Source organism: Thamnophis sirtalis, unplaced genomic scaffold (assembly GCF_051295495.1).
Source record: "Thamnophis sirtalis isolate CommonGarterSnake01/CBP01778 unplaced genomic scaffold, rThaSir2_p1.2 scaffold_5, whole genome shotgun sequence".
Classification (NCBI taxonomy): Eukaryota; Metazoa; Chordata; class Lepidosauria; order Squamata; family Natricidae; genus Thamnophis; species Thamnophis sirtalis.
In genome coordinates this window covers 58751129-58762660 of record NW_028261385.1, presented here as the reverse complement: position 1 = coordinate 58762660, position 11532 = coordinate 58751129, and the positions used below count along the sequence as shown (strand labels likewise).

General features: G+C 34.2%; 1 protein-coding gene across 1 annotated transcript; it reads right to left on the bottom strand.

Moving 5' to 3' along the window:
• Window positions 1–3639: 3639 nt before the first annotated feature.
• Window positions 3640–10890, bottom strand: MINAR2 (membrane integral NOTCH2 associated receptor 2). The gene is made up of 3 exons (XM_087715104.1): window positions 10729–10890; window positions 6024–6266; window positions 3640–3853 (listed from the first exon to the last, which is right to left on the bottom strand). The coding sequence occupies exons 1-3, from the start codon at window positions 10888–10890 to the stop codon at window positions 3677–3679; spliced, it is 582 nt and encodes a 193-aa protein (XP_087571230.1). The 3' UTR covers window positions 3640–3676.
• Between the last annotated feature and the right edge of the window lie 642 nt (window positions 10891–11532).

The window sequence follows — 11532 nt, the reverse complement described above, 5'->3', positions numbered from 1 at the left end:
GCTCCAATTGAGTTGGAGAAAAGATCATAATTATTTCAGTAGCTATCAGCTAAGATAATAAAGAAACTTATAAATGTCAACAAAAGAAACCTATCAGTTGCAGATGGAAAGTAATAGGGTTCTTGTTTTCAGGTTTTGCATGTGAAACCAAATTGGCCCTGTCTAAGGCCCATGAATAAATAAATACATACATACAGGGTTTGTGTGTGTTTATGTGTGTGTACACATATACTGTATGTTTACGTCATATACTTATACATACAAATAGAGGGGGAAGAGGGGGAAGAGTGGAGGGAGAGGGGAGCACTGGGAATTATTTATTAAATTCTACTTGGAGCTGTCCTAGAAAAGCATTCTGGTGCAAAATGCAGAGGTGCAGATGTTCAATTGAAGGTGTTGGTTTTGACTTTAAAAGCCCATGTGTCATGGGACTGGGTTATTTAAGGAACCCTTCTCTCTCTAGTTATATCAACCCACCCCATCAGACCCAGCAGGCGGAATAAATTAAGTTACAGGCCCCATCTGCTAAAGTGCTTCATCTGTTGAGATCCAAAAAGTAAGTCTTTTCTACTGTGGTCCCCACCCTGCGAAACATCTCTCCCCAAGGAAAAGTTGGCCCCAAACTATTGGAATTTATAAACCTCCTCAAAACTTGGTGTGTGTGTCTTTCTGTCTGTGTGTGTGTGTGTGTGTGTGTGTGTGTGTGTGTGTGTCCTTTTCTTTACCAGACTTGGTGAATCAGAGAAATGGAGAAATGATTATATTGTATGAAGGATGCTGGTTCACTCCCCTGCAGCTTTATTTTTATGTTTCATTCTATATTTATTTATAATAGTTGCATTTCAAATGTTTCCATTGACTGCTCACTAACTATGCTGTCCAGAGTCACATTTATGAGATGGACAGCTATATAAATCTGATAAATAAATAAATTATTAAATAAACATAACTGTTATCTATATCTTGTATTCACAGAACACAGTAAATTTTAATTCATGGTTTATTTTTTAAAAAGTGTATCACATTATGATGCAAGGCAATGTGAAAATCAGACCAATACCTTTAGAGTCACATGACAGATGGGCATTTTACATTTGTAGTATAGTTTCAATTTCAAAGTAGTTCTAAAAAAGTTTGTACTATATTTTACACTGTTTCATTAACCAATGTTTTCCTCAACGTAAATGTATAGCCACTACCACTTGTTAATTTTAGATTGCTTTGCTGTAGGAGATTTTATAGATCACTGTTTAAAAGCAAATTAGAAAACTGGACCTAGATCAAGTTTGTTGCATTTAAGAAAGGAGCTGATATCGCGACGGTATGATGTGTGACCTTGGAGCTCCGAGATCGCAGTTGACACTTTTGCCGCTGGACACTCCATCTGGACATAAACCATCCCAAAGAGATGGTGACAGGGAAGAGTCCATCTTGCTAATCTCAGGGACATCACAAAGTCCCTGATTGATCAAAGAGAATCTCTTCTAGCCAGCAACAAAAAACACAGCCTCAAGCTGCTGAAGTCGGGACAGCTCCGCAATGGGAGGAAAAGTGGAAAGAGAAAGTGTGTCCATCTGGTGAGGAAATCTTATTTTTATAAAAGACTGCCAAAAAAAGATTGAAGTTAAATTAAAATGGTAAAGAAAAGGAAATAAGTGGCAAAACTAAGCATTATTGGACAGTGTGTTATCTTTTTTATTTTATTTTTTCTATCAATGGAAGTTTTGTGAATATTTTTTACTTTTTAAAGTGAAAGTTTCAGATTCTCTTCTATTTCTTTTTTTTAACCTATGGATTAAATCTTTTCCTTTATTTCTACAATACTGGTTGGGATGGATTTTTTCTTTTTATTTTGTTTCATTTAAGAACTTGGTTATGCAGGTGCTCTCTGGATGCTTGTTGCTACCTGGAAAGAAGTGAAAACAAAGATTTGTTTTTAAACAAGAGTGGCAGTGTTTATTAATTGGAAGGATTGCACGACCTCAAAAAGAAACCATAACATTACAACAGATTATATCTGGAATTCAAAAATTATTAGAAACAACAGAGAGAATTGAGAAGAGATTGGAAAATATTGAAAATATAAACTTTAATGTGGTAAAACATGATGGAAAAATGGAAGATATTCAGCAAATGGAAGATATTCAGCAAATAGAAAAAGTGAAGGCTGGAGTCCTAAAAACCCAGGGGAAAAATGAACAAAGAGGCAAGATAACCATGTATATTGACAGTGGACTGAGTGTGGTTGGAGATGGAAAGAGTGGAACAAGGAAAGGGAAGATAGATGGAAAGGTGCTTTACTACAGATTTCAAAGTATAGAAGAAAAAAAGAGAAGAATGGATGGACTTAAGGAGAGAAATTTTGACAAAAACTCTACTGATAACCAAAGATAAACTGATTAAAAAAGCTGGTGGAGGGTTTTGAGATTTTACAAGATATGTAAAAGTAACAAGTTGTGAAGAGAAGTCCAAACAAATTTGATTAAGGAAATAACTAGAAGACTAATACCACAAATGGCAAAAGAAATAGGACTACACTATTATTGGAAAGAGACTGGTTGAGATATGAAAAGTAATAATAAAACACTACTTAAATTTAGTTAAAATTAGAGCATTATGTTAAAAATATAGTGATAATGATAAAGTTAAGTAAATAATTGATAATGATAACAATTAGCAATACATATGTATTGGTTTGATAAGAGGAAATTTGGTAAAAAATTTAAATGGTAAAAAAGGGGGAAAAGTAAGTTAAACCTAGTCAAACTATTGTTAAATAAATGACTATAATGATAACAATGTAATAATTTGTATTGACACGATAAAAGGGAAATTAGATATAAATTGTAAACAATAATTAAGAAAAGAGGTCTAAAAATGTTGTTAAAATTAGAGCATTATGTTAAAAATGTAGTGTTAATGGATAAAGTTAGATAAATATTTGATAATGACAACAATGTATATATATGCATTGGTTTGATAAGATGAAATTTGGTAAAAAAAATTAAAGGGTGAAAAAAGGGGAAAAAGTAAATTAAACTTAGTCAAACTAATGTTAAATAAATGACTGAAAATGATAATAATGTAATAATTTGTATTGTCAGGATAAAATGGAAATTGGATATAAATTGTAAACAATGATTAAGAAAAGAGGTCTAATTTTTGTTATTAAACATAATTAATTTTTATTTTGAATGTGTTATAAAGGTATAAGGTGGTTGGGTGCTATTGAAAATAGATAAGGGAATGCAACTATGTGGTTTTGTTCTAAATTTTGGAATGTTTGTTATAAAGGGACGTTAAAACAACTATAGTCATATGAAGGATAAGATATGATGATAGCAATATATATAAATATATGTGGTGTAAAATATATAACTTGATATGAATTATAGGTGATGACTGTGGAAGAGATGCACGAAAATTCTTTGTAACCAATTGACACACTTTCTACAATTTGTAATGGAAGATGATTTTGTTTGTGTTTATTCAAAAAATAAAAATATTTTATTAAAAAAAGTTTGTTGCATTTAGTTTCTTCTGAAATCATGAGAATTAAATTAAAGCATGGCTGGCTTATTTAATTGATCTTAATAATAGTAACAATTTAGCCAAAGAAATGTAAAAGAAAAAGGAAAGGATTGTGCAATAAACTTTAATAGCTAGATTTGGCTCATCAGATCAACATGATGCAGGCTGCTACAGCAGCCATCACAATACCAGCTAGCAATACAAGGAGCAAGATAAGACAGTGTCTAGACCGTTTTCCTTCTCTCTCCTTCTTTTTCAACAAGGTATCATATCCTGGAGTATAAATATCTTCCATCCAGTACTGTAAATCATTTGGATTTTCCTACAAGAAAGTTAATTTGAGTTTTCTTATGTATGGACCATAACTGGATATAACTGAACATACTTAGCAATAAATTACATCCCTCTTTCTAATACATATGGTAACTGGGTTTAGCCATGGGCATAAGATTAGACTTTCTCCCTGCCTCAGATGGGGGTAGGTGGGTGAATAACCTTTTGGTATTTGTATCCTACCCTCTTTGGATAATCTATGTTTAACTTTTCGCATCCATGGTCCACGTTGCAATGCTTTCAGTGGTAAGCCCTCTTTTTTACATTGACATCTCTTTTAATTTCAGTAAATAGGTTAATGCAGCTATTAAACCGGGTGTTTTTTTTTGGTTTAAAAAAGAGAATGAAAAAATCATACTGAATTTTGATGGCATTACCTTGAGGGCCTGGCCTTCCATAGGGAGAAAGGGATCAACTAATATGCATTTCATGATACAACTGACGTGGATGAAGAATTTGTATCTTTTCCACAATAACATCATAAATTAGTTATATAATCATCCCATTCTGCTGGATGCATATTGAGGGGGGGGGCTACAAAAATGAAAGAAGAGCTGAGAAAACGCAGGGAATTAATCAGACATGGATTGCTAATCCTGAGTTAAACGAACAAGTATATTTATGTACTGATGATATTGTTTAGTTGGCTAATGAATCATCTGCAAAAAAAGAACCAGCCCTGAGAGCACAAAGGACAATTCAATCCTGTGCTATGTATATTCTCTTCTATTGGAATATTTTATCCACTTAAAAGAGGTACAGGACTGATATTCTATTAATTTCTTATTGATCTGCAAAATCCTGAAACAATGAAACACCTAGTCTTAGCTTAGGTGCTCCCACATGTGTTACAACAATTAAAATAAAAGAATTAAACACATTGCAAAGGTTTCTTTGTTTGCTTTTGCTTCATATAGAAAAGTTCCTTCTACAGAAGGAATTCTTCCTCCTTTCGTTTTTTCTTGTGTTTCCTTTTTAATGGTACAAGAAATTAAGATCTAAGGAAATTTAAAATCTTGAAAAAAATCTAAATTATCTGTCTGATAAAAAGTCTTTTTTCTTTCCAAGGCTCAAAACATTTGAAGGGCTTTTTGGGCTTGGAAAAGAAAGAGACTTTTTTCCAGATAATTTAGATTTTTTTCAAGATTTTAAATTTTCTTAGATCTTAATTTTTTGTACCATTAAAAAAAATCATACGAACTTATTTGGTTTACTATTAATATTGTACCTAGACAAATCATACAACTTCCTGCTGGATGACATCAGTATAGAACAAAGCTACTTGTCTGTTGATTCCATTTCAAGAAATCTGGTGATTTGAATGGATTCCCATCATGATTTTAAAAATTGCATCAATTTTGGTAGCATTTGCAAAAACTGGGAGAAATATCACACTATGGTTTCAATCTATTTTTCCCTCCACATTCTTAAATACAAACATTGCATTCTTAAAGCATATAATTTTCACTAGCATATAATGTGTGAGACAATAGAAGGGAAAATTATCACACAATAGTAAAAAAAAAATATTCAAAGATACAAAGCAGTATGTGTCGTTTCATTTCCATTTCTTTACATTTAATTAACATCAAAATTAAATAAATTGATATTATTTCTTGTTATTTTTTCTGTTCAATCTGCCCCAAGTTCACCCAGCTGCCTTTGTGCCTAAGGTGGAACTGGAACTTACACTCTCCTAAATTTCTAGCCTGATGCCTTAACCATTACACAAAACTGGCTCTAAATGTTAAGTAAGAGAAAAAGAAATCACAAACTCTGCTTTCTGCTATTAAACATATAATTTAAGTACTGCTGTAACTAAATACTAACTAAACTGTCAAGGAGTTAGTAGTAGTACTGTACTTTCAGGTTGCTAATGATGAAAACCAGTGTCTTGTCAACAGACCTTTGCTTCCTGACATCTTACAAAGCCATGTTGAGAAATGCTATTGATTTCCTTTGACAGATCCTTTGATGTGAAAGATAGGCAATCTTGTCTAATCTTTTGACCTCCCCCCCCAGGACAAATGGATAGTATATTCTATTCCCAAGCCAATCATTTTGCTTTGCTCTTCTCTTTTATTCATTAATTATTGTATATTTTTATTTTCAATTCTCAGTTGCATAAAATCCCATATTATTGTTACTGTAGATTGTACCTTTATATAGTAAGGCAGGCTAGTGTTGGAATGCCTATCATAATCTTGGACTGTCCATGATGGGTTATGTCTCCTTTTCTCCCAACAATCATCGGCAAGGATCCCATCATAAAGAGGGTTGCTTTTGATGGTTGATTTCAAAGTGACAGGCGTAACATGCTTTCCAAGAGCTTTGTCAATCATTACTGGGTGAAGCGGGGCCAGCTGCCAAACAGGCTGCTCCTGGATGTTTTTCTTTTCTCTCTAGAAAACACACACAATAAAAGAGGGCTATTATTCGGCTCCCTAAAGATCAACCTTATGCTCAGAATGTAGTCTGAGAGAAATTACTTCTGAGAAATGATCAGTCGGTGGCACTGAAAAGATACTGTTGAGAAAAACAATACCACTGTTTTCTCCTTGTAATTGGATCAAACCATTGGACAAATATGAATGGCTCTTTAATAAGAGGAAAGATTTGTGTATGATAAAACAATCACTCAGGGTATTCAGATTAAAATTGATATTAGAGACATGATGCAGAACAAATACTTCAAAGCACCAATTAGTAGCAATGTCTAAGTAGATATTTTAAGAAGTACTCTACAAAGCATATTAGCAGAAGCAGATTTCTCATCATTTTGCAATGCTTGGGCAGTCATCCTTCTAGTGAATTCAGTATGGCTGCCCAAATGGTTTGATGAACTTTTTAGATTCACCAATATTTATCTATGTCATGCATAGTTTGATACATAATATGCTATCAAGTGTTTCCATATCTCCATGATGATGATGTATCTCTGAACTCACAATTTTTTCTAAACAAAAAAAAAAAGCTGTTCCACAATGGATCTGCTCAAGGCCCCCAGGTATTTTAGTAGCTCTTTCTGTAATTCTTTCTGTATACCCTCTAATCCCAAATTGAACGCAGCCTAGGAATATCTACTTTTCATCCCCTCACTGAAAGTTGTACTATAAGACGGAGACTGAAGTGACAATCTTCTTGGAATTAGCAGCCAAATAATGGAATGCCAATGCATTTCTCCCAGGAGATCAGTTTCGCTTTATTTCAGTGCCAAATGAAGCAGATTGTACAAAATCTTTTGTATCTCAGTGATAGTGATTCAAGCTGTATTGATAGTGTTCAAGTAAGTGCAACTAGTCTCTAAAGTTTTCTTGGTAGCATTTTTGGAAGTGATTTGCTTATTCTTAAGGCTAAGAGAAAGTGGCTAGCCCAAAGTCACCCACTTGGCTTTGGGCTTAAGGAATGACTAGAACAAAGTCTCACAGATTCTAGTTTGATGGTCTAACCACTATACCAAATGGGAAATCTCAATATTTATTTGAACATTTATCTATTTATTAATAAAATTGTATAGCTGCACATCTCACAAAAAGCAATTCTGGGCTATTTGTGTGTGTGTGTGTGTGCGTGTGTGTGTGTGTGTGTACATGTATATGTGCACCTGTGTGTGTCTGTGTGTAATTTTAAAATAATATGTGTTTATAGGCAAATTTAATAGTATTCAAATAAATGATCATCATTTTTCTTTTTAGATTTATATCCTGCCTATCTAAAAGTCTAGATTCATAACACTACCAGCCTCATTAATAATACTGACCTGCCTTGTCATTCATTTGTTCATTCAATGGATTGGATTTGCCTTTTTTCAGGAACTCAAGACAGTATACAAAGTGTTGTTTCCTTTTTATTTTTTGCAACATTAACAAACCCAAGAGGCTGATTGGACTGACAAATAGTTTGACTGGCTGAGACTGGACTGGAACTTGTGATTTCCTGATCCTAGTTTCATCACTTCGTTGCGGTGCGGTTGCCCATATTTGGTATGGTATTTCTAAAACAGTTGCACTGTGCATGTGTATAAAGCCAATGCAATAACACCATTTTGCCCAGTAAAACTAGGATGTTATCATTTCCTGGAGAACTTTGCCATTTTTTTTATCTCAAACATCTGCAAAGCATTTGTTCTGAGAAATCTTTAATTATTTTTACATCTAAATGTACATTGGAGTAATTTCAACTAAGGTTCAGGGCCCAAGGTTATAAACAATAACTCTTTTATTGGCTTACTTACATTTAAAATGTGGGAAATTGATTTGGCCAAAACATTCAAAGGTCTTTGGAAACTCTATAATTAAGAATAAGCTTGTTCCAAACTAATCACCATATATTAGTATAATATTAACAACATTTTTGTATTATTAGAGCTTCAACTTCCAAGTGCTATTTATGTAAGAATAGTTGGATAAGATGAAATACTTCTATGCATATGGTTTTGCACAGCATTTGAAGAAAACTCAGCTAACTTTAGTATTACTTGTGGATTATTTTATTTTACTCTCTGATAATTAGTAGAGTAAGATAAAAAAGCATTGGGTAAAATTTTTTTGGTTTGCAATAGAAGTTATTTAACAGATTGAGAAATACTTTACTTCCACCTCTATAGAGAATAGACTAAACTTCTAGATGAAAAACAAATAAAACACACATGGATATATTAATCTGAATGGAGTGTTTGTGACGTCCTGATAGCCTCACATATGCAATTTATATGAGGCACTGAGTTCTAAGAAACAACTCTTTTTTTCAAAAACAAATTCGTAGACAGAAATTCTTGCTTACCCTCAAGATTTAATGAGCCCCAGGACCTGGGTCATTATTCATATCCTTCTCTATACAAAACATACTGGTAGTAATGAATCCTTAACCTCATTTGTCCTTAAACCAGCATATGGTTCATTCTTGATCATTTATCCTACATATGGCATACATCATGTTTAATACCAGAACTTGCAACATTATTATTATTATTTTTAATAGTAAAAATATCTTAAAATAATTTAGGCTAAAATTCCAAGTTTATTTATTTTGATGTAAATCCTGCGGAAATCAATGAATCCCATTACTTACAATCCATTCTGGGACATCTTTCTATCTTAAGTTATGTTTTGTAGCGGGGAGGGGGACTGACCTTTATTTATTTAATTAATTAATTTGTATGCCGCCCGCTCTCAAAGAGACTCAGACCTTGATGGAAAAGAGAAAGAGTCAGTACCAAAACAATGATCAGGCCAAGAAAACAACTTAAAAAAATATTTTAGACAAATCATTCCCTAGTTCACATGAAGATAAAGTGAGGGTGGTCGAAGTATATACAGATTTACAAGATTCACTAACTATAACTGTTTCAATAAAAGTAGTAATTTAAATAGCATTGATTTTTTAATCTGGTCTATTTTATTGGACTGATACTTATATAGTATAAATCAGTGATGCCGAACCTTTTCAGCACCAAGTGCTGAAAAGTGAGCTAGCATGTGAAGCGCTCATGTGTGCGCATGCTCATCTGAGTCGCAACCAGGAAGAGAAGCTGCCCAAGAGGCATGCATGCACCAAAAAATGAACTTCTGGTTTCCAAAGTGCGCATGCACACCAGCCAGCTAGTCTGTCCGGCACTGCCGCAGGTACAAACTCCAGCTGGTCATTGCGTGCGCATGCGCTCCACAAAGCTGAAAGAGGAATGGGCGACACCGCACATGCCAGGCGACATTGCTCCGCGTGCCATTTCAGACACACGTGCCATAGGTTCACCATCACGGGTATAGGTGCTTAGTACTGTTTTTTTTCATTCCATTTGTAATTATTAGGGTAATATCTTTAATGGGCCAACTTAAGTTCATGATCAACATGCACACCTTCAAGAGCTGTTCATCAGATATTACAAAAGGTAGATGGGAGGCATTACGAGAGGAAAAATAGACAAAAAAGAAATAATTCAGTCTGCATCTTGAGATAAAATATAGCAACAAATTTCAATTACGGTATTAGGATTACAGGATACTGAAAAGATTTCAGACAGTAGCTGGATTGCTGGAGTAAAAACAAGGAAACAAATAATTCTGGAGTCCTTTGTGTTCGAGATTCCATAAAAGAAATAACATCCAGCTCTTTGTCCATCTCTTTTAAAAAGTTGGCTTAAGTCAAAAGAATAGAACCTGTGCCTATGCTGTAGGATAAGATCTATGAAAATATGGCAAGACAAGACAACATGCTTACATACGTAAGTAGAAAATGTCACTTCATATGCGTACTTGAGGATCTTTTATTGTAAGAACAACAAAAAGTTGTTTTTGATAGCCCTGAGCACAGAGCAAGAAATCTTGTTCATCTGCTTTATGTACAGGATTCAGCAGTGAGCCAAGTACTGAAATAACAAAAGATCACAATAGTGGCTGCAAACCTGAGCATTATGGGTTCAGGACACATAAAGCAGGATTCTTGCCCTTGGTTCAGGATTCACACAATTCAAGTAAGACAGCTAAACAATACCATCACCACAAAACTCTCTGCTTTTGCCCGACTTTCTTCACTATCATTTTACCGCTACTAATTTAAAATACTTCTTCACCCAAAATAGCAACCCTGTGAGGGTGAAAATGGAAGGGGAAAAAGAGAGTTGATTATTATTTTGTAGTAACTGAGGAACAAAACATTTCCTCACTTTTAGTTGTTTCCCTTAGATTAAATATAAAACGTTGTGTGACACTATTGCCTTGCATATATTCTCTTACTGGATTCTTGTCAAAAGCCCGAAAGCAAAAAAAGCGTGAACAATAATTGCCAAAAGTTTGGAAACTCTGCTTCCATGACTAGAGGGTCTCATTACATCAAATTAGGACCAAGTCTGGAACTTAAGCTACTTACCTGTGAATAGACTCGATTGTGCCACTTTTGTTCTTCAGGAAAAGGTTCTTGTGGAAAATTTGCCAACCAGGTTTGTAAAAAGGCTGATGTTTTTGCTAAGGACTTCACTTCTAGCTGAAGGAATTTATCAGGGTTGTTATTCGGCAATGCCGAGAAATCCATCTTTCTCCCTTACCTTTTTATTGTAACCGACTTACTCTTCTCAGCAGCTAGTTTTGCTTTCAATAATTAATTAAGTGAACAAAGATAGGGCTTTTCTGGTACTTGAAATTGTAACTGGCCTTCTTGAATGCCAAGCAAGTTCATTTCCTAATGCCTGCATAAATTGCAGAGAAAGCTATGAAGAGGCCCATCAAATGTGGTTATTAGTAACTGTGCATGATTTGAATCTATAGCACACTACCCTCATGTAGCATTTTAGAGTTTAAAAATGTAAGACAACTTAGCTCAGCCAACTGAAGTAGGAAAGATGAATTTTCTGTACCATGCAGGAGAAAACGATTTGATTTGCAGCATGATTTTGATGTAACCCAGATTGCAAACTGACATGGCATATGACCTTTCCAAAGATGGAAACGAAAAAAAGCTCTCAAAAGAGTTCCTAATTAGAACTAATACGGCTTTGGGAGAAGAGGAAGAATCAGACAAATGCACTGCACCATCTAATTAAATGCAACAACCCTTTGCCAGATTCTACTGGAAAAACAGAGTTTTAACATTTATATGATTAAGTTATATAACAGGCATTTGGCGACCTTTTTCATATTGCTTTCAACATATGCTTGAAGATGGCCAGTCACCTTT